Consider the following 24,301-nt stretch of genomic DNA (forward strand, 5'->3'; position numbering starts at 1 on the left):
AGAGGGATGTAGCGATGGAGAGAGGGATGTAGCGATGGAGAGAGGGAGAGAGGGATGTAGCGATGGAGAGAGGGATGTAGCGATGGAGAGATGGATGTATCGATGGAGTGAGGGATGTAGCGATGGAGAGACGGATGTAGCGATGGAGAGAGGATATAGCGATGGAGAGAGGGATGTAGCGATGGAGAGACGGATGTAGCGATGGAGAGACGGATGTAGCGATGGAGAGAGGGATGTAGCGATGGAGAGAGGGATGTAGCGATGGAGAGACGGATGTAGCGATGGAGAGACGGATGTAGCGATGGAGAGAGAGATGTAGCGATGGAGAGAGGGATGTAGCGATGGAGAGAGAGATGGAGAGATGGATGTAGCGATGGAGAGAGAGATGTAGCGATGGAGAGAGGGATGTAGCGATGGAGAGACGGATGTAGCGATGGAGAGAGGGATGTAGCGATAGAGAGAGAGATGTAGCGATGGAGAGAGGGATGTAGCGATGGAGAGAGGGATGTAGCGATGGAGAGAGGGATGTAGCGATGGAGAGACGGATGTAGCGAAGGAGAGAGGGATGTAGCGATAGAGAGAGAGATGTAGCGATGGAGAAAGGGATGTAGCGATGGAGAGATGGATGTAGCGATAGAGAGAGAGATGTAGCGATGGAGAGAGGGATGTAGCGATGGAGGGAGAGATGTAGCGATGGAGAGAGAGGTAGCGATGGAGGACGGATTAGCGATGGAGAGAGGGATGTAGCGATGGAGAGAGGGATGTAGCGATGGAGAGAGAGATGTAGCGATGGAGAGACGGATGTAGCGATGGAGAGAGGGATGTAGCGATAGAGAGAGAGATGTAGCGATGGAGAAAGGGATGTAGCGATGGAGAGATGGATGTAGCGATAGAGAGAGAGATGTAGCGATGGAGAGAGGGATGTAGCGATGGAGGGAGAGATGTAGCGATGGAGAGAGAGATGTAGCGATGGAGAGAGGGATGTAGCGATGGAGAGAGGGATGTAGCGATGGAGAGAGAGATGTAGCGATGGAGAGAGGGATGTAGCGATGGAGAGAGGGATGTAGCGATGGAGAGAAATGGAAAACGCATGTCATTATCTGCAGAAGTTCGACATCCCCAGTAAATCCGCCGAGCTGTCTGACATGGCTAATTAAAGAAGCAATCAAAGGTCCACCTCCAGAGATTTTGAGAGAAAGACGAGAGAGGAAGAAGGAAACAGGCTAGAGAGATAGAAAGAGGGCCTAATGGGGAGAATGAGAGAGGGGAAAGAAGAGTGTTGTGATCTTTGTTATTGTTTGATACGTCGACCGTCCCTCTTGAATTCTTGGACGAGGCTCTCACAAGCCTTCTTTCTATTCTGTTTCTCTTTGTGTTCTGCTTGCATCAGGCCATCACACTGTGTTCAGCTCTGACCTTCATCTGCAGAGCAAATAGCTGTGATCTACAGCATGAGGGAAGCAACCGGAACTCCCCACAAAAAGTAGTACATTAGTCATATCTGGTTAGTCATGTTTTAGAGTCGAAATGATGCATCCTCTGATTTCTAGGGCACATACTCAGTGAGGTAACCTGCAGTCATCAGGTGTTTCAGGCCTTTCAGACGCCCTCTCGCTGGCAGCCCCGCTGAGGTCCATCAGGCCTCACTTTGTGCAACTGTAGCAACCTCCCACACGTTTGCTCGTTTTATCCATAGCAAACCAGATGAATTGTCAGCAGCCTCTGTGTTATGGTGGATGGCGCATGTCTTCCCTGTGATGCAAAGCGGCACTTTCCTGCAGAGGCCCTGCATCCCGCGCTAACTGTGCCGGCTAACCAAGCCTTCAAACTTAACATTGTTAATTTGAAAATCCCCTCCATCTGGTCCTCCCAGCGCTGTTCGCTTATTTATTACTCCCTGAGAACAATTGTTACACTCATGGAATCCATTACGCTTCCAACTTCTTTAATTGAATCTTGTCTTCATTTCTAAAAGCAGGTTTCTGTGCGTCCCTTTCTTCTTCTTACACCAAATCAGCGGTGCTGCAGTTTCTTGTACGTGGTTTGTGGTATGAAATTAAAATAACAGTGTGACTGCATCTAATAATTTTAGCCATTTTCCCTCAAATTTACTTGCGTATTTATTGAAGCTGATTTCATAGCTGGTCCTGAAATAGTAATAACCATACTGCAATTTAGTCAATGCTCTCAGGAGACACACAATCTCTTCAAAGGATGGAAAGATGAAAAGTGAAGGTGTAGTGGGGATGCTTTCCCTGATGATGGGTTTTTTTATTCCCTTCCCCTTTCACCTCTGTCTCTGTCTCTGTCTCTCTCTTTGTCTCTCTCTCTCTCTCTGTCTCTCTCTTTGTCTGTCTCTGTCTCTGTCTCTCTCTGTCTCTCTCTTTGTCTGTCTCTGTCTCTGTCTCTCTCTGTCTCTCTCTTTGTCTCTCTCTCTCTCTGTCTCTCTCTTTGTCTGTCTCTGTCTCTGTCTCTCTCTCTCTCTGTCTCTCTCTTTGTCTGTCTCTGTCTCTGTCTCTCTCTGTCTCTCTCTTTGTCTCTCTCTGTCTCTGTCTCTCTCTGTCTCTCTCTTTGTCTCTCTCTCTCTCTCTGTCTCTCTCTTTGTCTTATTTTGTCTCTGTCTCTGTCTCTCTCTTTGTCCTCTCTCTCTCTCTCTGTCTCTCTCTTTTTGTTCTGTCTCTGTGTCTCTTCTGTCTCTCTCTTTGTCTCTCTCTGTCTCTGTCTCTCTCTGTTCTCTCTCTCTCTCTGTCTCTCTTTCTCCTCTCTCTCTCTGTCCCCCTCTCTCTGTCTCTCTCTGTCTCTCTCTGTCTCTCTCTGTCTCTCTCTGTCTCTCTCTCTCTGTCTCTCTCTCTCTCTCTGTCCCTCTCTTCTCTCTCTGTCTCTCTCTCTGTCTATCATTATTATGTCTCATTCTATATCTATGTCTCTACCTTTTGTATGTCTCTGGTCTCTGTCTCTCTTCTTTGTCCTATCTATGTCTATGTCATAATTCTGTATCTCTCTCTCTATGTCTCTTCTCTTTGTCCGCTATCTTCTTGTCTCTCTATCTGTTCTCTCTCTTGTCTCTCTATCTCTCTCCTGTCTCTCTTCTCGAGTCTCTCTTATCTCTCGGTTCACCTATCTATATGTCACCTCTCTCGCTCTCGGTCTCTCTCTCTTCTCTCTGTCTCTCTCTCTCTCTCTCTATCTCTCTTCTCTGTCCCTATCTCTCTCTTGTTCTCTCTCTGTCTCTTGTCTCTCTCTCTCCTCTCTCTCTATCTCTCTCCTCTCTCTCTCTCTCTCTCTCTCTCTCTCTGTCTCTTTGTCTCTCTCTGTCTCTTTGTCTCTCTCTCTGTCTGTCCCTCTCTCTCTCTCTCTGTCTGTCCCTCTCTCTCTCTCTGTCTGTGTCTCTCTCTCTCTCTCTCTCTCTCTCTCTCTCTCTCTCTCTCTCTGTCTCTGTCTCTGTCTCTCTCTCTGTTTCTCTCTCTCTGTCTCTCTCTCTCTTTGTCTCTCTGTCTCTCTCTCTCTTTGTCTCTCTGTCTCTCTCTTTGTCTCTTTGTCTCTCTCTTTGTCTCTCTGTCTCTCTCTCTCTGCCTGTCTCTGTCTGTCTCTCTGTCTCTCTCTTTGTCTCTCTGTCTCTCTCTCTCTCTGCCTGTCTCTGTCTGTCTCTCTGTCTCTCTCTCTGTCTGTCTCTGTCTGTCTCTCTGTCTCTCTGTCTGTCTGTCTCTCTGTCTCTCTCTCTGTCTGTCCCTCTCTCTGTCTCTGTCTCTCTCTCTCTGTCTCTCTATGTCTCTCTCTGTCTCTCTGTCTCGTCTCTGTCTCTGTCTCTGTCTCTGTCTCTCTCTCTGTCTCTCTCTGTCTCTGTCTCTGTCTCTCTCTCTCTCTCTCTCTGTCTCGTCTCTCTCTCTCTCTGTCTCTGTCTCTCTTCTCTGTCTCTCTCTCTCTCTCTCTCTCTCTCTCTCTCTCTCTCTCTCTCTCTCTCTCTCTCTCTCTCTCTCTCTCTCTCTCTCTCTGTGTCTATTGCCCTCTCTCTGCCTATCCCTCTCTGGGGGCACATACCCGGGGGACATGAGGTAGATAGAGTTAGTGTGGATTATACTCGCACTGGGTCATCCTCTGTCAGCAGAAAAAGAGCTGAGAGCAGGACACTGACCTGTGTTTCATCTGACCACTATTGTGCGTGTGTGCATGCGTGTGTGTGTGTGTGTGTGCGTACACTTCTCACCTTTTGAGCCCTTCTCAGCTCAATCTACAGAGTCCTACAATATATTTAGTTGTCCAGGGTTTTGGCTGTTATGATATTCACTCTGAACGCATGTCAGTTAAAACATACTGAAGTTATGATTATTATAATAATACCCTGTGTGATCGTTGCATGTAGGTGAAACATGTCTGCTCCTGTGAGGTCGACCTGACATTTATTATGTGACAGTTATTTGTTCTCCTTTAAATCCTGGTTGAACTTGTGTTTTCTTTTCAATCGGAATGTCTTAAAATCTTGTCTTGCACTCACTTCACCCTCACATGTGAGCTCACAGAGGATGCGTCAGTCTGGATATGGCAAACGACATCATTTATCTTCTTAGCTTCTACTACTTAGCCTACCATACACAGTAAAGAGACAGGGAGGAAAGCATGTAGGAAAACACATTATGGGTTGTTTCTGAGACTTATCGCTTTCCTGCCAGAACCAAACGCTTCTCTTTATGGTGGAAGACTCAAAATAAAGAAAGTAAACTATAAACACTTCACAATAACCAGGAAACACTCTAGAAAACCACTTCAATGGATGACTTCCTGTGTTTCAGAGGGTTTATGCTTCCTTTCAAGTCTTCATGAATGTGTTAAACATTATGTTACATCAACTGACAACACACACATTCATTTCCGTGAGCAGATTACCTAAAAGATATTCAATCTTTCTTCAACTTCTGACTGAATTCAATGATGAATTAATATTGGCGTTCAGAGCCACCATGTTGCAGCCCAGAAGGCCCTCTGTCAGTCTGTGCCCTCATTCTCTTCTGTTTATTCGTCCTTGGGGTGTGTTCAGCGCGTCTCCATCTCTCTCGCTGCCCAGTCCACCCGATGTCAATCTGGCTGCTGTATAATTGGTTGTTTTTTGGTCGTCCGGCCTGTCCTCCATGGCGTTGATTCATGGCGTTTGTAAAGGTGACAGTAGCGGCTGTCCCTACCAGACAAAGTAGAGCCATCACTAGCCAGACCTCAGCTGACCTGCTAGTTTGTGCAAACACACACACTCACACAGAGACAGACACACACTTACACGCAGAGGAAACACATGCAGCTCTGCCTGAGGCCTCAGAGGGGAGGAGAGGCAGGTAAGGTCATCGTGTATACAGCTCACACGCACACAAAGGGAATAAAGACAAATGGGTGATTGTCTTTTTGTAGGATGAAAAAGATTCAATACATGTCCTTTTATAAAACTAAAGACTTTATACACTCATCCAGTGTCAGAAATTAAGGCGGGCAAAAGGCAAAAATGCCACAATAAATCTCAGAATGCCTCTAAACCCCTTTTTGGAAGAGCAATAGTGTGCTTTTTATTAACACAGGTTGGTAAAAGGTAGTTATTAGGGTTTGCATTTTAATCTGGGCCCGCCATGTATTTTTGATTCCCTTCACTGCACTCGTCTCTGCACTTCACATACAGTATTGTTATTGGCCTTTATGTGATATGTAAAGAAATTAACGTATTCACATTAACCTTGATGCTTAGAGATACTGTGTATTACTATACACATTCTGCTGTTATATGTAATAATAATAAAAGACATATACAAACAGAATGATCGAAACAACATGCACATATAAAATAAGAATAAAAGTTTGTTTATATAGCACCTATAATAAACAAATAAAAAAATCCTTTACAAGTTAACAATGCATAAAATTATTTAAACAATACAAAGCAATAAAAATACTGTTTTATAAAAGAAAATAATTAAAAACACACATTTATATACATTAAAATACACATAAATACAGACACACACATTCTCATATGCAGGCCTTCCCCGGTGACCTGGATACTCCCAGAACTGACACTTTATCTACTTAGCAGTGTCACCTTCAAAAAGTCTGCACCAGTGACACACACACACACGCACACACACACACACACACACACACGCACACTCCACCTGGTCTGTAAAGATCCCCCCACAAATAACAGCTATATGTGTGTCAGGTTTAGGGGTCTCCATCTTGCTCTTTTTAAGGCACCGGCTTCATATCTATAATTGAAGGTAATCGGCTGGTAAAAGGATTGTAAAGGGTTTTGTGCTGTAGTTAAGAATTGATCATAAGCTCTGTCTGTTTCATGGTCCTGCCATTGACCTTGTAATTGATTTGGTGAGCAGGGTTTTTCTCCGCTCTTGTGTTATGGTTTGATATTTATCTTTGCTTGCTGTAGTGTCTATTCAGGTTTCTTTGTCTTCCATGTGCATTTCTGTGTACTTCTATCTTTGTGAGACCCAATTAGGATGCGGTGTGCGGTACATGTAGGTTACAGTGTGGGTGTGCTTCAGGTTTAGGGATTACAACCAGTGAAATGTCCTCACAAGTGTAGCAAGACCAACATGTAGACGTGTTTGCGCGCCCGCCTGATTACATGTGCCTGTGCGAGTGCTCTTACATTGGCAGCGAGCTGACCTGTGTTATAGCGAGTGTAATTGATTGTGTGTGTGCTGGTGTCTCGGTGTTAAGGTTAATTTCTCTAACTGCTAGTAAGTGCTGTCTGACCGCTCCCCTGGCGGCCTCTCCGAGCTGAAGTAATGCCACTTAGAGGCCCCGGGCCCCCGCCGCTGGCCAGCCTATTGATCGCTGATCAATAATTGCATCTGTACCGTACACTGAGCTGGGAAGCTCCCCAACCTGACGCTGACAACACACTGACTGGTGTAAGGCAAGCAGTAGCGCCACACAAATGATTAGCAAACTGCGATGCAGGGATTACCTAAGAGTGCTCAAAGAGAGTCTAGAGGAGTCTCCTGCTAAATCAGGTTCAGGCGTTTGGAAAGATCTCAACACTATTACAGTTCATCCCCGTGTAGTGCAGACAGTTCTCCTCACATTTAGTATTCTTACAAAGATCCAACCCTTCACACATCACTGTGAGAGCAACGCACAGGATGAAAGGAAATGTAATAAGTAAGCAGATTCCCGTCTCGTCTCTGCTGCAAAGACCAAACGATTAATCGAATAATCAGAAGAATAATCATCAGATTAATCGATCGCTCTTGCCAGGTGTTATTGATAAGAAAAGCAATGCTTTGTGTTTCACAGTTGATGTATTGCAAAATGTAAAATGCACCTACCAGATGTAGCTCTTTCTTCTCGGCCATGTGTCGTTGTCCTGTTTATAGACGCACATCTCTCCGTCCCTTCCTCTCATCTCACTCTCCTTCCTGTTTCCCCTCTGACGTCTTCCATGCTGTTTTCCGCACAAGTTCTCACATACAATGATTTGGATAGAGAAATAAAATTGCCTCCACGTTGTTCTGCACTATGCCCAGATCTGAATAAGCGTTCATATAATAAGTCAAATTCCCCCAAATATCCTCTGAGCTCTGTACACGTTTATCATTCGTCACTGAATCAGATTTAATGTAAGACTTTCCTGACATCTGGAAACCAAAGTGACTTCACCGCCTATCTGCATCCTTTTCTTCCTCCTGTTGTTTTATTCCTCTCAGGGAGCCTCCATCTTGTTTCAGATCACAGCCAATAAAGCAGCCTGCCTCTCTTTCTCTCTCTCACCTCTCTCCTACTTCCTGTTAAGGGATCAGTCAGTCAGAACACTCAAAACACATATTAAACAGGCATCAGCCTCTCGCCGGGGCCAATCACGCTGTTCAAATGTTGTTCTTCCACCGGGAGCGCAGGACAACTGAAGAGATGGGATCTGCAACATTAACTTGATTCACGGCTGCGGAGACTGAGTGACACTCCATAAACCTCAGCGGGCCGCCGCCGGGTCCCGCCGACAGCACCCCATGGCTAATGTGACACACACTAGCAATGCGTAGCCTTACCACCCCCACAGCACTACACACACTCTGACACAGACATATATAAGCAGGCACTCGCAGGGACTGGCATATACATACCAAAACGTGTAGTAGCACACATTGTTAAGCCCGACCTCAACATTCCACCCACATATTGACGCAGACGTACAACTTTTGAATTCAGAGAGTCACATAAATACGTACATACATCACATATCTGGCAAAACTGAGCTTTACTGAGCTGAACATACACTTGCAGTGAAGTCGGGAGTTCACACACTAACATGCCCCCTCTTTCTCTTACACACACACACACACATATATATACACACACACACACACATGTTTTATGGTAATGCAGCAGAAACTACACAAAAACTGAGTTATTGTCCTCTCCCGCCGACCTCTCAGCGTTTCGGCGTAGGCAGTTAGCATCGGCCCTGTAGCTCTGTGTAAATAGGTAACCTCTGCTGCTCAAAATGCCAACTTCCTCTGGCTGCCTTCGACAGTGCCGACTCCCTCCCCACACTAAGTACTGTGCTTGTCACTTGCGATACAAATAGCACAGTCCGAATTGATATTTACTACACAGACTTGTTGCCTGTGTACTGCGGCTTGTTTGTTTGCCTTTTAACAAATGCACATTGTTATCTTATACTACATGTGTAAGGAGAGAGAGCGATATAGAGTAGATGTATAGAGACAAAGAGAAGCTCATAAGACGAGAGAAGAGACGGGCAGGAAGACTAATGCATCAGGCTGACCTGAAGTGTTTCTCTGTTGGTCAGAATCGGGGAGATATCGCAGAATAGGTCACAAAGTATGTTGGCTATAATGCAAAATGCATCGCTGGTATCAATACAATCAGAAACTTCCCTGTTATCAAGGCTCTGGTCTGATTGCTCTGTTCTCCTTTACACAGTTTGTAGCAGCTGCTCATGCTACTACAAACTGATCTCTCGACTCCCAATATTAGTTTTTGTTCTGTGACACGTAGGTTTGTAAATTCCCTGTCGTTGTTTAAGGCCGTTATGATTCAACAGCAGAACACACTGGCTAACTCTCTTCTACTCTGATGCACAGTGTTTGTGAAAAGACATCTTGAAATGTCTTTTGTCCAGTATTCCCTCTTTTTTAGCTTCTCCCTAAAGTAAAGCTGGCGAGGTGCGAGTGTGCGGATGTCATTGATGTGACGTGTTCATGCTCTGACTTTTAGGATAATGCCATTTTTTGCTGATGTAGGAAGCAGGAACTTTAGCACAGGACAGATTTGTATACAGAGATAAGTAGGAGTCGATACAAATACCAGTGAAATTCCACGGTTCTCGATACCCAATTGGATACCATTCCTCTTCCTACTTTTACATTTAACGGCAGATTAAAACACTTGCAGGCATATATGCTGCCCCCGTCAGGTCTGGAAGAAACTGAACAACGAATCAACAGGTGCAGTGAATGCATGTGCTTCTAGAAAGAGCCAGAAAACGCTGGTTTATTGATAACTTGAAGGCTCTAAGATGTAGTTCTTAGCTGAACCTGGGAGCTGCATCCAACTCGGTGACTCACAACTTAACACCTTCAACTTTGCTTGCGGTCATTGTGTGTTCTTTGACACTAGCATCTGTAAATTTCATGTGTCCGGGTCTTAACGGTTTACTTTGATATTGGACACACTCTTTAAGAATTCTGTGTTTCCTCCAGCGCTTCATAAACAAGCGTGTACAGGCAGGCATCTGCACAAGACTAACAGGCTGGTTGTCTCTGAAAGACTCGTGCTCTCTGCCTACTGGTCCAGTACGAGCGAGAGTCTCTCTTCCTGTTTACACTGGAGCAGGACAGGGCACCGTTGGGTCAGATACTGTTTGCAGCACAACTCAGACTTTCTGATCACATTGTCAACCTTGGGAAGCGCAGGACATTAAATGTCAGGGGGAGATAGGAATATCAATGATTGATGAGCTTGTTCCTGTATGTACTGTGAGATCTGTGTGATCTCATCGCTACCCTGGAGGGTAAACCTTGTACCTCCAAAATGTCAACTTTTCAGGAAATGAGCTAAACACAACAAAAGTTACTTTGTTATTTCCAAAAAAGGTGATGTTTTGAAAAGAGGTTTGGATACCAAACACTGTAAGATGGGCTCAATGTTTCCCCGTGTGTGAACAGAGTCCCCTCTGCACTGTATAAAATTCCCATTTTTCTGCATAGATTAGCCGACAAGTGTCTGAGCCAGGTGCTGTTTAAACAATGGCATTTCTAACACTGTTCCTATCACCTTGGAAACGCCATGGTAACCTGTGATTTGAGAGGGCACAATGTGGCTCAATTAGCAGCGGCCGTATCTCACCGCCTTCTTCCGCCAGACGAATATCTCCATATTCTGTCCCCTTTCATGCATTAAGTGACACAAATATGTCAAGTGTTACATCACCTCTGTCTCAACTTCCTTATACTGTAGCCTCTTCCCTTGTTCTCCCAGTGATGGAGGCATAGACACAGTACGTGGTGGTTACCAAGAGCATTAATAGAGAATGAATGGAGCCCTGTGTGGTACTGTGTGTGCAGTCATTGTCCTGCCTATTGTCATGTCTTTTGGATATGATCCTGATCATCTCGCCACTAAATCATTTTCCTTTTTATGGTTTGGTCAAAAAACTCAAAAAATAATTTTGTTAACGAAAGCAAAATATGTTCTTCAACAACAATGTTTTCCATGACAAAGACGAGACGATGACGAGACTAACTGTGTCATCAACATGCAAAATTGTTGATGAAAAAAAGGAACTAAAAAGTATACATAACCTATACATGTACATATATATAGTATATAGTATATTTCCATTAGTATCCATTTCCTGTCCTTCAGGCTCCATCAGTACAACTACAAAATACAATTATTTTAAAATGTAATGTCAAATGTGTCTCTGTGTTCCAGGTATTGTGTCCAAGTCTTTCGAGTGTCGTCTAAAGGGTCAGGGGGCTACGTTTGTGGAAACAGAAGCCGTGGAGTCCCCTGTACACAATAAGGGCTCATCAGAGGCATCCTGCCACGACGAGCCTGTCCAGCAGGTCATCATTATCCAGGGCTACAGCGACGGGGAGGTGACCATCGACCAGGCGCTGGAGGAGTCGGCTGCTGCCACCTTGCAGACGCTGGCCATGGCCGGCCAGGTGGCAGAGGTGCTCCACATCACAGAAGACGGACAATTTATAGCCTCGGGCAGGGAAGTGGCATCAGCGGGAGCCCATCTGGCTGGAGGCACCACCCAGTACGTGGTGCTGGAGTCGGGGGAGGCCAGGAAAGAGCTGCGGGCTATAACTAGAGGAGGGTTAGCAGTCGCAGCCTCGGGACAAAGCCACATTTTATCAGAGTCGTCCACAGCTCTGGATGCTTTGCTCAGCGCTGTCAGCGAAATGGGCCATCACGAAGAAAGGCAAGGGGAGACAGCCGTCGTTCATGGGGTCCTGACCCCCGAGATAGCCGAGGCTGTGCGGAGCGTAAAACAGCAACAAGAGGAGATGCAGGTCATCCAGGAGAGAGGCCAGGAGGAGATGCAGGAGGTGCTGCAGCTCGCCGCAACCCAGATGATGAAGGAAGGTCTAACCCAGGTTATTGTCAACGACGAAGGAACGCACTACATCGTGACAGAGCTGGACAACTGCACCTTACAGGTGGAGGGAGGCGTGTATGGAGAGATGGCAGGTGACGGGGAGTTGCAGCAGACAGAGCCGCAGGCTGGAGAAGAGATGGTGGTGTATCTGGATGGAACCCCTCATAATATAGTTCTGGAAGGGTAGAGGACACAGAAATGAACTCAAAAGTTGTTGTTTCATCTCAGTTCGCCGGTTTATTTCTATTGAAGCCTGAAACACTGTTTCTGTTTTCTTCTGCTGGGCTACGCTAACCTCAGGTTAAACATCAGTTATTCAGATGGACAGTGAAGGAAACAAGCTTTGGTGCTAAGTGAGTTTACTTGCCATCCTCACAGTGCATTAATGCCATGCAACTTAAGAATATTAATATATTTCCTCCTGAAATATTTTTCAAAATACATCTAATATTCTGAGTCCTGACAAAGGAAAATGTGCATTCTGCTTTTTGTTCTCTTTATGATGCTTTGTTTAATACTACCTTAAGTTTTGTTTGTGATGTTAGATGGTTTATTCATTCTTGTCTCACTTTTTATTTCTTTCCATCCTTTGTAGTGATTAGTATATTACTAGTTATGAAACAATAACTTGATGGATTTTGAGGAACAGATCTACCAGATTATTTATATGTAATAAAATAGAGTTGATAATTATACATTTCAGTTTTCTGACAACCCCTCAGCTGTTCAGCCTTTGGGAAACCATTAATGCAATTTCATTTCTGACAATAAAGAGTGAGTCTAATTTTTAACAACTATGTCCAGGTTATTTCTCAGTAGCATTTGTTGTTAATTGTCACTTCAATCACACATTTCAGCATCAATACTGCCATTACATGTACAGCAGCAGCAACATGCACATACATGCATCAGCTGATGGCTCCCATCATGCTTTCTGATCACCAACACAGTCATTATCATCACCATTATCATTATCGTCATCATGATCGCCATCATCCTAATCGTCATCCTCTCTTCTCTCCCCCCATCAGGCCCATTCTGCTTATTGCATACAACACATTCATCCTTTTCCCCCCAGCAGTATTCAGCACTGGAGGGAGAATCAATATTCATTTAGGCCCCTACACAGGCCTGGTTTCTGATGGAGTGAGTGGGAGAGCAGTATGACGGCTGCAAACACAACGGCCAACCGCTGAAAGTAGAGAGACAAAGCACTCATGCACACACGGCATCAAAAGATCATCTCTTTAGCACACACACACACACACACACACACTTGCACCGCGCACGCAGAGAGCGCAAAAGGTGGGCTGCGAGGGAAAGTGGTGGAGGAGTGGGCAGGAGAAACGAGAGGATTACAGATGGATGTTGAGAGCGGTGAGGCCAGAGAGGAGTGAAAGAGCGGTGAAATCCACAACCACACAGAGAGAAGGGAGCCTGTAATTTCACACAACACCTTTCTGCCTTTCAGCCCGTCTTTGTCTCCTGCTCTCAGCACCGTGTTGCATTTATAAACTCACACAGTCTTTTCATGCCCCGTCCTTCCATTCAGCAAAGATAGGCACATTCACCAGAGGTCTGAGACACTCTGTGTGAACATCCATACGTGCCTGTGAGCGGGAACCAGTCGTAAAAGATGCAACAATAACATTTAAATGCCTGGCAATTTATGAAATTGCTATATTGTTATTCAGGATTAATATCAAAATAATGACAGTTGTGAGTTTAAGTGTGTGTTGTGGTGGCAAGGGGGCTAAATATAACTACAGCCCATGTGAACTGAATTAAGTTTGCATTTCATGATGAACTGCAAAATAGATGTGTCCTTTAAAGGAGACATATTGTGCTTCCTTATGAGTTTTGGGTGTGTTTACAAGTTTTGAACACACCTGTATTAGCCCTCTGTCTGAAAATCTCTGATTGGCTTGCACCTGTGCAAAGGTAGATCTTAAACCATGGGTGGAGAAAGTCAGATGGGTGGAGGTGCATTCTAATGAGGAAGGGAAGCTACATCTGAATCCTAATGTTTTCTGAACTAGGAAGCAATAAAACGTACTTATTGGGTTATCTGATTTAACAGTGTGTGGGTTGTTAGGCACCGACAATAAATCTCCAGCACATGTCCAAACCTTCTTTGTCTTGTGACTCCTTTAAAAGTAGAGGTGCCCAAACTTGTTCTATTAGAAAGTCAATGGTGGATGAATCAAGTCACTTATTGTATTATATTGTATTGTTGGTTACTAGCATAATTAGGGTTCCTACATATTTAAAGAGCATTTTACCTCACAAATAAAACAAATAAAACAATTTCAATTACCGGTATATATATTTTAATTTCCTCCACAATCATCTGGCAGGCCAAATCGAACCTTATGGCAGGTCGCGCGTCTGCTTGTGATCAATAGCTCGCGATATCACTGTATTTACCAAAGTGTGACTTTTGTTAGAATAATTTTTCGTGGTAGGAAAAAAGAAGAAAGTAGGAGGAGGAAAATCAGAAAAAGAAATCAATAAATTGTAGAATAATTGTTTTTGTTCTTTTAGATAAATGTCTTGCGACGCCTCAGATTTATTTTACGACCTCTTACGGGGTTCCCGACCACAAAAGTATGTCAAAATGTTAGACAGAAATACCAGATTCTCTTCATGAAGGCACTCAGGTAATATTTGTACTGGTATTATATTGATTCATCACGTTGAAGGTTTTGTATGTGTTTGACTATAATATGGTAATATATGTTAACCATATTACTGTATGCACCCTGTGATGCATATACTAAAGTAAGTGACCTGAGCTAAACTGGGTTTGTGCCCTCCGCTAACATCCCCAGTCCACTGTGTGTGTTGGTGTTTTTGTTCTCAACAGGAATTTCCGCCTGCGCCCACGCTCGCACATTATTCTACATGTCTGGCTGAGTGATTGTGTACTGTATTGTGTGCATCTCCACCCTCTTCGTGTGTGTCCCTAATCAGGGCTGGATGGCTCATTATTAACTGCAGCAGGCCACTCGTGTGACATGGAAGAGAGAGAAATTAGCAGCTGTCACCCAGTGATGAGTTCATTTCCTGACAGGCCTCTGCTGCAGAAGACCAGACGGCTGATGGAAACCTGCTGCTGATGCTTAATTGGAGAGCTGGAAAAGGGCAGCGGGGGGAGGAGACGTGGGCTCGGGTGGAGACACGAGGGTAAAGAAGTGAGCAAGTGCGGAAGTAACACATTCAAGTATTAAGTAACTTAGAGTGTAACTACTGAAAGAAATCCACAGCAGTAATTTCACTTCTACTTTAATGCTCATTCTACAATGTACTGCCGGAGTCACTAGTTACCTCGCTTTTATACACATTATAATCTGAGAAAATATAAATTATAACTACCCAGAAGTATGTAAAATACTTTAAATTAGCTCCACACACATATTAAAATACTCTTTAATGCATCAGTACTAACAACACTTAAATAATATAATATGCAGAATATAATAATAATAATAATAATAATAATAATAATAATAATAATAATAATAATAATAATAATAATACATAGAGATAAAAACCAGAGTGAATTTTGGACTTGCATTCACCAGACGGCGTGAAACACAATTCCAAAGCGATGCAAAAGCTGCAGGATGTGTACAGAGACTGTTTGTTATAACTTTGTTATATAAATCTCAAAATAAACCTCAAATGTGATGAGATCGAAGTAAGTGTTGTGTGTGCGCAGCTTGTTTCCTCTGCCACCAGCAGCCAAAAAGTCAGCTCAAGTACATTTTGTTCAGACCCACAGTTTCAGTTGTATATTCTGCCATGAATTGTACCTGGTTTATTTTAGTGACATAAGTCTCTAAAGGTTCACACAGTGCCAGCATCTTGCAGGCAGAACAGCTGGTGCTAAAAGGTTATTGCTTCTGCAGTGGTGGAATGTAACTAAGTACATTAACTCAAGTACTGTACTGTACTGTACATACTTGAGTATTTCCATTTTATGTTACTTTACACTTCTACTTAATCTAAATAAACTATTTAAAAAGCCTCTTGGATCTTTTTAGAGGACAGCAACGCTACAAACATGATGATCTTATAGAATATGATGCTTTGCTGTAGATGGGCTGGGTGGGAGTAGAGTATAGAGAACACGCACACACACACACACACACACACACACACACACACACACACACACTCTCCTACGTAGAAACAGTAACCTGCACCCTCTCCCGGGGGCAACTCTCATCACTCTCCTGGGGACAACTGAGAGGGACAGGGGTGTGGACGGGGCTCTCTCTTTCTCTCTCTCTCTGTTTCCCTGAGTATGATAAATATAGCAATTCTGTTTAGTCGCCATCTATAGAAAACATATCAGCCTGAGGATAATTTCCTTAATGTCTCTGCTATTAGTTTTGGCTTCCCTTTGGCAGTATTAGCATGCCGGCTGATATGCTCTGCTTGTGTGTGTGTGCGTGTCCTCAGGGCTGCAGGTACAATTCTATTAAACCCGACTTGTTTGTTTATTTCCTGTCTGTCTCCCTCTACATGTGCCCTGCTTGCTAGGACCTCGAATCCTGGTGTGTACATGCTAACATCGATAGGCCACGTACTCCCGTTGCATGTACCGTCAGAATCCAATGTTTGTTTTTGTCATTTTTTTTGTTGTTGCTGTAAATCGATAGTTGTTTGAGGCAAAGGTGGAGTGCAGGGGAAGCCACGGTTCAGTAACGTTTCATCTCTTCCATGGGAGTTATTATGGAAAAGGGGGGAGGAGGGGTGGGGGGTGGAGAGAGAGGGGGGGGGGGGGGGGGGGGGATATGTGGGGAGCCCTGCATGGCTCTTCTCCCTTTCTCTTACTTTTCCTATGTGGCGCTGCATTTGTGTCTTTGATCACGTTAATCCCTGCCTAGCGCCCACCCCCCCCTCCCTGCTCTCCCTGCCATAGACTCACTGCCACACACACCTCAGCGACTGACAGAAATTGACAGCCCACTCTATCCCACACATACCCCCCCCCCTGCAAAATGGCAAGCCATTCCTAGCAGCTTACCCCCCACCCCAAAAAAAACCCCCAAAATAAAACACCAGGAAGGCAGTCCCATTGACCGTCTCCAGCACTTCATTAAGGAGAAGCCGTGATTGAAAAGGGATCTGATTAGCTCTCGATGATGAGATAGCAACGTTTCAACCTTGAACCAGAAACAACTGTAAGTGCTTTTTAATTAGGCACACAACACTGAGGAATAGCACTTCAAAACATAAAAAAGATGGAGTGAAAGACAGAGTAGCTCCAGCAGAAGGGAAAGTAAATGATGAGGCAAAGCGTGGATCAGTGGGAGGCCTATTCCCTCTGCCCTAACAAGAGCATCACTTTTTCAACACCGTGCACATCATGGAGGAGAAACTTGAAATTGGATTGAGCTGAAATGCCCTCGAAGCAGTTCCAGTTTAGTTTCTTCTCCATTTAGATTTACAATATTTAAAATTATATAGACCTCTTGAGGGTAAGAAAATGTTATGCCTTAAATCTACCCTCTTGAATTAAACAATTTGACATCCTCAATTTTATATCAGCGGCCTTCACAGAGTCTGATTCACGTGTACAGACTCGGAGAAGTCGGCACGCTACCCTGCGCCAACACGCCACTCTGTTTAAATAGCAGATCTTCACTGTCAGCCTGAGATAACACCTTTCTACATAGCTGCTGCAGCCATCTGCTTCATGTCAGTCCTGCCATATAGGGGTTAATTCTGTTGGTATATTCATTTTATCAAAACAAACAACATAACAGATGAAGAGAGGGAAAAAATTGGTATGAAAGGTTTTCTTGATAAAAAAAAATATTTCATGAAAAGGTGAAAATGGAAAGTTGTGTTGCTCCTGAAGTAAATACAGCATACATTCAGTAGTTAATTAAAACTGTGATCTATATGTATCTCTGATATCACGTTAAATCAGTTTCCATGAATATTTACTGTAACATAATTGTTAAAAGTTCGCAACGTTGTTAATTGTTAGGTAGGATTATAGTGATCATTATACGACAATAATACATATAATACTAATGCATGAACATCAATATACTGCAAGATTAAATTCCTTGGATTATTTTGGGTTCTGTTAAAGAAAAGAAAAGAAAAAGACTGAACAGGCTACAGCCACGCGAGCAGCTCTGTGAGGCACGGCAGGGTTTTGAGCTAAATCATGATCATGCTAACACGCTCACAATGACACCTGTATCAGAAAACTCAGGAGCGCCAAAACAAAAAGGGTAACAAGTCTCAAGAAACCGTCGTCATGTGCAGACATGAACCAAGGATCAATAGCCTTCAAGCTTTCAGCATGTTTTCTCACAGACAAAAAGTCTAGTCAGTTTCATGTTTTTATACGCTACATGGTGCATTGTTTGTGTAGTTTTACCCATTACGACATCCTCAACCATTCATTTTTATGCAGTAAAAATGTAGTTTAGCTACATTTAAAAGTGGATTGAATGTGGTTAATGTGGTTTTAAGTGTTCATATATTCAAGTTAGCATGTTCATGATTAGCACGTTTAATGTTTACCATGTTCACAATTTTAGTTTAGCGTGTTAGCATGCTAACGTTGGCTTAATAACACAAGTACATCTGATGGGGATGGGAAAAAGTTTTGCAACAATTTGGCAAATAAACATTTTGACCATATAATGGTATCAGGTCAAAATGTAGAGATCACCAGAGTTATTACAATCAATTCTTAAGGGAGGTGTGAATGTTTGTACCACATTTCATGGAAATCCATCCAATAGTTGTTGTAGTCACTCAAAATTACAAACGTGAACGTCACAGTGATCAATTCAAAAGTTGTTGGACCAATCGAACACCGTCGTCCTCCATAGAGCCATTCTGCCAGCAAAGCTAAAAACAAGAGCAAAGGTTGATATGAAAACATTAGCAGTTTATATCCCATTGGTCCACCACCACCTCAACAAATATAATACCTGTTGTGTCTCCCATATCTAGTCAAATTTAATATCACAATGAAAATTTCCAAGTACATTCTGACTTTATGTATTTTGCAAAAAAAAAACATGTCTAACATTTTCTGACATGGAAGAGCAACAACAACTGACCAATATTAATCCAAAGCTGAAGGGCTTGTTCTTGCGGATGCACATTTTTTGACATTCACAAAGCTGATTGATTGACCACAACTCGGCTGGCGGAAACCCAATTCAGATGTCATTAATATTGCACAATTTCAAAAGGTTGTTGAAAATGTCTTTGTCAGTTGGATGGAAACAAAACTGTTGGTGTTCTTTACTAATTCAACACAGTGAAGCCCCATCCTGTGGCTATTGACGCTGCTGAAAACTTTGCTGAAAGCTACAGCTTTACCAACTGCCTGATGTTGTTCCACCAAGAGAAACCATAAAAATACTTTTCTTAGGTCAGATGTGACAGCTTTCATTTGAAAAAAAAATCCCACAGAATGCCCTTGCAACACAACTCTGTTTTCATTTATTACACTTAAATTCCAGTCCAGTTGGACTATCGTCAGTACGTGTACTGTTTATAAATGCGCCCATGTGGGTTTGTATCTTTACTATTAAAATGATGTGACTAAAATGAGAATGTCAAATATCTCCGTGCATGAGCAAAGTTTTATTTTGCAGCAGGCCTTCCTTTTAGTCACCCCCTCATGTCTATTACCTTCTAGCTTCCTCCTAATGTACAACGAGGAAGCCAGCCCTCAACTCGCAGGGCGATCTCGTTTGCTGGATTGAGTTTTAGTGTCACTGATAAAGGATTAGATGTGATAGTACTCATGACGATGCCACTGGAGAAGTGCAGTCACGAATTTATGGTGCTGCCAATAGGTGGTGTCTGTGTCATTCAACAGGACTCATATTATTGGCTAATTCCCTCATCCCCAAAGATCTGGTTGGCATTTCAGACCTCTTAAAAAACCTCTACATGGGAGTTAGCCTTTGAGTATAATGTCCTCAGAGAGGAGGGATACGTCATTTGCGAGGATTTATTCCCAAATTGATCTTAAACATATCTGAGCTTGTTATAATTTCTCTGGTTTTCACATAGCTGGGCATTTCAAAGCAGGACATAATTGCGGTGTGCTCCCCTCCCAGCCACCCTGACCGTCTCCTTTTAACCATCCTGCATGGTGAATTGAGCCCCGCATTTGTGAAGTGTAGCCCTGGGAGTCCCCTAGTGGCCCCTGCCTTGCTGTAACAAGCGTGGGGGGGCCCCTGTGGTAAGTGCTCTCTGGGGACCTGGCTCTGATCTGGCCGTCCCTGGGGCCCTGTTAATTCCTGCTCTGCTCAGAAAGCCTCGCCACTCTCCACTGCTCTCCTCCTCCTTCTCTCCACACTGCTCTCCTCCTCTTCTTCAGCAACCCATCGTACTCTATCTCTCTCTCTCTCTCTCATCACTCTCTCTCTCTCTCTCTCTCTCTCTCTCTCTCTCTCTCTCTCTATCTCTCTCTATCTCTCTCTCTCTCTCCTCTATCTCTCTCTCTCTCTCTCTCTCTCTCTCTCTCTCTCTCTCTCTATCTCTCTCTCTCTTCCCATTCTTTATGTAGAAGGTGGGCTGTCAACAGGGAACTCGGCCGGTCTCATTAAAAAGCTGGTGGAGGTTGTGAAGTTGTGACGGTGACAGAGAAGTGCAGATCGGTGGCAGGGTAGTGTCGTGGTTGGAGAAACAGTCCATTAACCAAACCCTGCTGATATTCGGTTAATATGATGTGGAACAACCTAGTATCAGTCCACAGTGGACGATTCTGCACCAACGCCCAGTAGTGTGCCTTATATATAGCAAATAAAGGTGTGAAGATCAGGGTGGTGGAGGGGCATGTAGTGCATCCTATACGTTTATACAGGACACTGGAGTTCACGTTTTTGTCATCCGTAACACTGATCTTTCCCGAGCCACCACACCAAGAACAATAACTATAACGATGAGGATGTGAGCACACTCCAGCTGTTCTTTCTGGGACTGTCACCTAGAAAAGTTTAAAATTACATTTACAAAACATATAGACCCTATGCCCTACATAGCCATTTACATAATATTCACAAGGAGACAACATTTATAAAGGACTTGACTTCCCTTCTGGCGTTTGTTGAACAGAAAATAACGTTAAATAAATATGACAAAATAGGTGAGACGGTTGAGTCATCTGCCATGTTGAATGTGACGTCCTATGAAGTCGGATGGATTTTGATTGGCTATTAGTATTTCTATAGTTTAAATGGGTCTGAAAGTTATCCCATCAATATTGTCACTGTCATTATAATTGTGGGGTGGACTCCAAAGATGTATTTATAGTTATTGTTATAGTGTGTTTTAGTTGCCTAATCAGACCCTTCCCATATTCCATTTGCCATAACCACAGTCCTTCTCTTAACCTTAACGCTATTGTAGTTGCCATAAACACATATTGCAGAAAGTGATTACCTTAAAAATGTTCCCAGTTGATATAAATAATATAATTTGTATTTTATGTCTTCCATGTCAAGGATACAGTTGTGTTGCATGTATTGTAGATCCAAATGAAAGTTGAGCCAATGTTCGCAGGACTCCATAGCAACGAGTATCAACAATCTTTTCTCTATCAGTTCAAACAGTATTTGACTTTTGGCTTTAACTGATGATTGGCAGTGACAAGCAATTAGAGAGAAGAGACTTTATGACACTATGACATGTGACAAATGTTTTGAGCCAGAATCAAACCCGGGCGCTGCAATTATAAGTACATTAGTCAAGTGAGCCACCGGGATGCCCGACCAGCTCTTCCATGCTGCTTTAATTTGAATGTTCCATAACAGCTGTGAGGTTTGAATGAAGTTGGATCCTTCCCCCGTGCCAAAGTGGGGACAAAACATTGGTACCCTAGTTCTCATAGATAAGGGCATCCTCCAACTGATCTTCCAACCAACACTCTTTCTGCAAGCTTTTCTATCTGCTCACTGCCCCTTCCCTCCTTCCCCTTCCTTTCTCACTCAGTCCCTCCACCCCTGCCCTGTGGCCGGGCTAAGAAGAGGCTGGAGCATAGAGGGGTAGGTTGGGGATTGAGTGGAGGTGGGGGGGAGGAGAAAGGGGGAGGAGAAAGGGGGAGGCACCCCAGATCATGCCGGGCGACTCCACAGGAGTGATAAGAGCAAATAAGCTGTCAGCGTGGGCGTCGGATGGGCCTTATTGTTCATATTTAGATGGAGGAACAATGGCGGGGTGTCAGGCTCCTATAGTTCATAATCTGCTGATGCTGACCAAGTGTCAGTGTGATCCATGAGCACCGGGGCTCTTGAATCCTTAAGCAATCCCCCGTAGGAATGTCATGGGGGAGAGTACAAATGGGACAGCATCTGCCGGACTATAGATAGATAGGTATAGCAGAAAGGGGAGGGAGGAGAGGGAATGGAAGGAGGGCGAGGAAAAAAGAAAGGATTGAACAAAAAAAAGTACAGAGAAGGAGGGTGAGACAAATCCAGAGAGGACTAAATAAAAGGCCTGAAAGGGAATTTGCCAAAAGAACGAAAATGTTCCCCCTTAAAAGTGAAAGCTGCTAATTTTGAACAAGTGTTGAGGAAATGGAGGAAAGCACCTGTGAGAAGAGAGTGATAGATGGATGGATGGGGGATTAAAATGAGGAGGCAGGAGGAGCGGAGGGGGGAGAGAAAGAGGGAGTTGATTGTGAGCAGTGAGCTCCCTCCTGCAGGTGAGACAGAGAGGAGAATGGGCGTCAGATTAGAAGGGGGCCCTGAGAGCTCCTTCCCCCACTATGAAGGCTTGATTCTGGGCAAAGAGATGCCCCCGAGGCGCCAGGCACACCCTGGAGCCGTCACAGCCTATCAGCCGCTTTTTCTCTTGATCGAAATGCAACCGTGCTGCCCGCTTCAGCTGTGACAGATGACAATTAATGGTGATTCTTTGATGGAGATTTTGAACAGATCGTATCAAGCTCGAGCGTATTTGTGTTTCGTGACGGCACTTTGAAGAATTGTAAAGAGGCACGCAAAAATGCTGCACGCACACATGCATGCACTCAAGTCACGTGTTTTGCAAGCGTTCTTAAATGTGTCACAATGAAAATGCCCCCCCAGGCATTCTTCATTTACTGTCACAACTATTAGACATGGAAGGGGAGAAAAATAAGAGATGGTATCAGTAACGCATGAGCTACAGTAATTAGCCTCCTGATGCAAGTATGTGTACATGTTTGCATGTATGTGTGTGTGTGTGTGTGTGTGTGTGTGTGTGTGTGTGTGTGTGTGTGTGTGTGTGTGTGTGTGTGTGTGTGTGTGTGACAGAGAGAGAGAGATGCTGTGTTAATGCACATCACTCAAATGAATACGTGTATATTTCCCCACATCTGCTGAGGGCTCTCATCAACACGATCTTTGTAAACTGGAAATCGCTGTTTTAAGAGCCGATTTACAGATTCTCTGAATTATATATTATCTCCAATGACTCATAGTCATAGTATAAGCTATGCTAATGCCTCCATTAGTTTATGAGTTGACATGAGATGTAATAGGAGCCTTGTCATGCCATGCTGATTCCTGCCAAGGCCCCAGATCCTCACTTTCTCTCCCGCCTGTGCCACTACCTTAGCGTCTCCTCTCGCTTCTCCTGAGCTGACGGGCGTACATGTATGTGTGAGTCTGTGTGTGTGTGTGTGTTTGTGTGTCACTCTTTAACCCGGCTTTAACATGTCAAGAAGCTGTGGGGTTTTGTTAATACTTAGTGTCATTAGCGGTTGTTATCAAGGGAGGCACAAGCAATTTCACCGTCTTTATATTCTTAAGTGGCTATGAATAAGAATAGAATACTGATTTCTAATGTGCGTAAGAGCTGTATCTTGTTTTGAATATACCATGTTAGTATTTTATTTTTTGCTAAAATACAATGTCAGTTATAGAAGATTTTATTTCAAGTCTCTCACTGTGCGAGTTTAGAAGAAATGTGAATTACTGTTAATATGGTAAACCAATGAAGGCCAGTCACTAAAGGCTGATCTGTTTGACAAAAATCTTCTTCCAATCACTCCTACTTCACTTTAAAATGATTTGGTTTAAGTCCTGTAAATTAAACTAATCACTTCCTGCTGAGGTTGTACATTAAAAGCCTACGAGGGAATGGGAGGATAATGCCCTGGGAGCTGCTAGAAGGCTTTTAATGTGAAACATTTGTGGAGGAAGGGATTGGCTTCATTCACAGCAGCTTAACACGGAACACGAACATTGAATTGACTGTAGCATGTTAGTGATAAACAGTATTTGTATAAACTGGATTTGTAGAGTGGTGAATATGACATGGATATATTGTTGTTGAAGTAAAAGGGAAATGTACAGAGAAACAGAGAAAGCTAAGTATGCTTCAAGTACAAATGAAAAGCCTGTATCAAATAAAGATCATTATCTCTGCTGTTGAGGTAAATAACAGAAGGGATAATTCAATTGAATGTATTTTGTTGCTTTCAGCTTTGCTTTTGCCTCGGTCGCATGTCACCCACTGTCTCATCTCTCTGACCTCAAATGAATAAATAATGTGGGGTACAGAAGGTACAATAGTGACCACAAACTCTGACATCCATAGAGCGTGGCAGGTTGCCATGATCCAGCCCTTGCTCTCACCGGATCTCGTTACCCAGCATGCCCCAGGATCTTCCGTCCGTTCCCCTTGCACTGT

At 43.7% G+C, this 24,301-nt stretch overlaps 1 protein-coding gene across 1 annotated transcript in view; it reads left to right on the forward strand.

Annotated features, from left to right (window-relative positions):
* The window catches only part of znf407 (zinc finger protein 407), a 145,711-nt gene extending 133,294 nt beyond the window's left edge, over positions 1-12,417 (forward strand). The window contains 1 exon segment of the mRNA XM_029452039.1: positions 10,951-12,417. Coding sequence (XP_029307899.1) covers positions 10,951-11,813 — 863 coding nt within the window. The 3' untranslated portion in view covers positions 11,814-12,417.
* Positions 12,418-24,301: the final 11,884 nt, after the last annotated feature.

Source organism: Cottoperca gobio, chromosome 16 (genome assembly GCF_900634415.1).
Source record: "Cottoperca gobio chromosome 16, fCotGob3.1, whole genome shotgun sequence".
Lineage (NCBI taxonomy): Eukaryota > Metazoa > Chordata > Actinopteri > Perciformes > Bovichtidae > Cottoperca > Cottoperca gobio.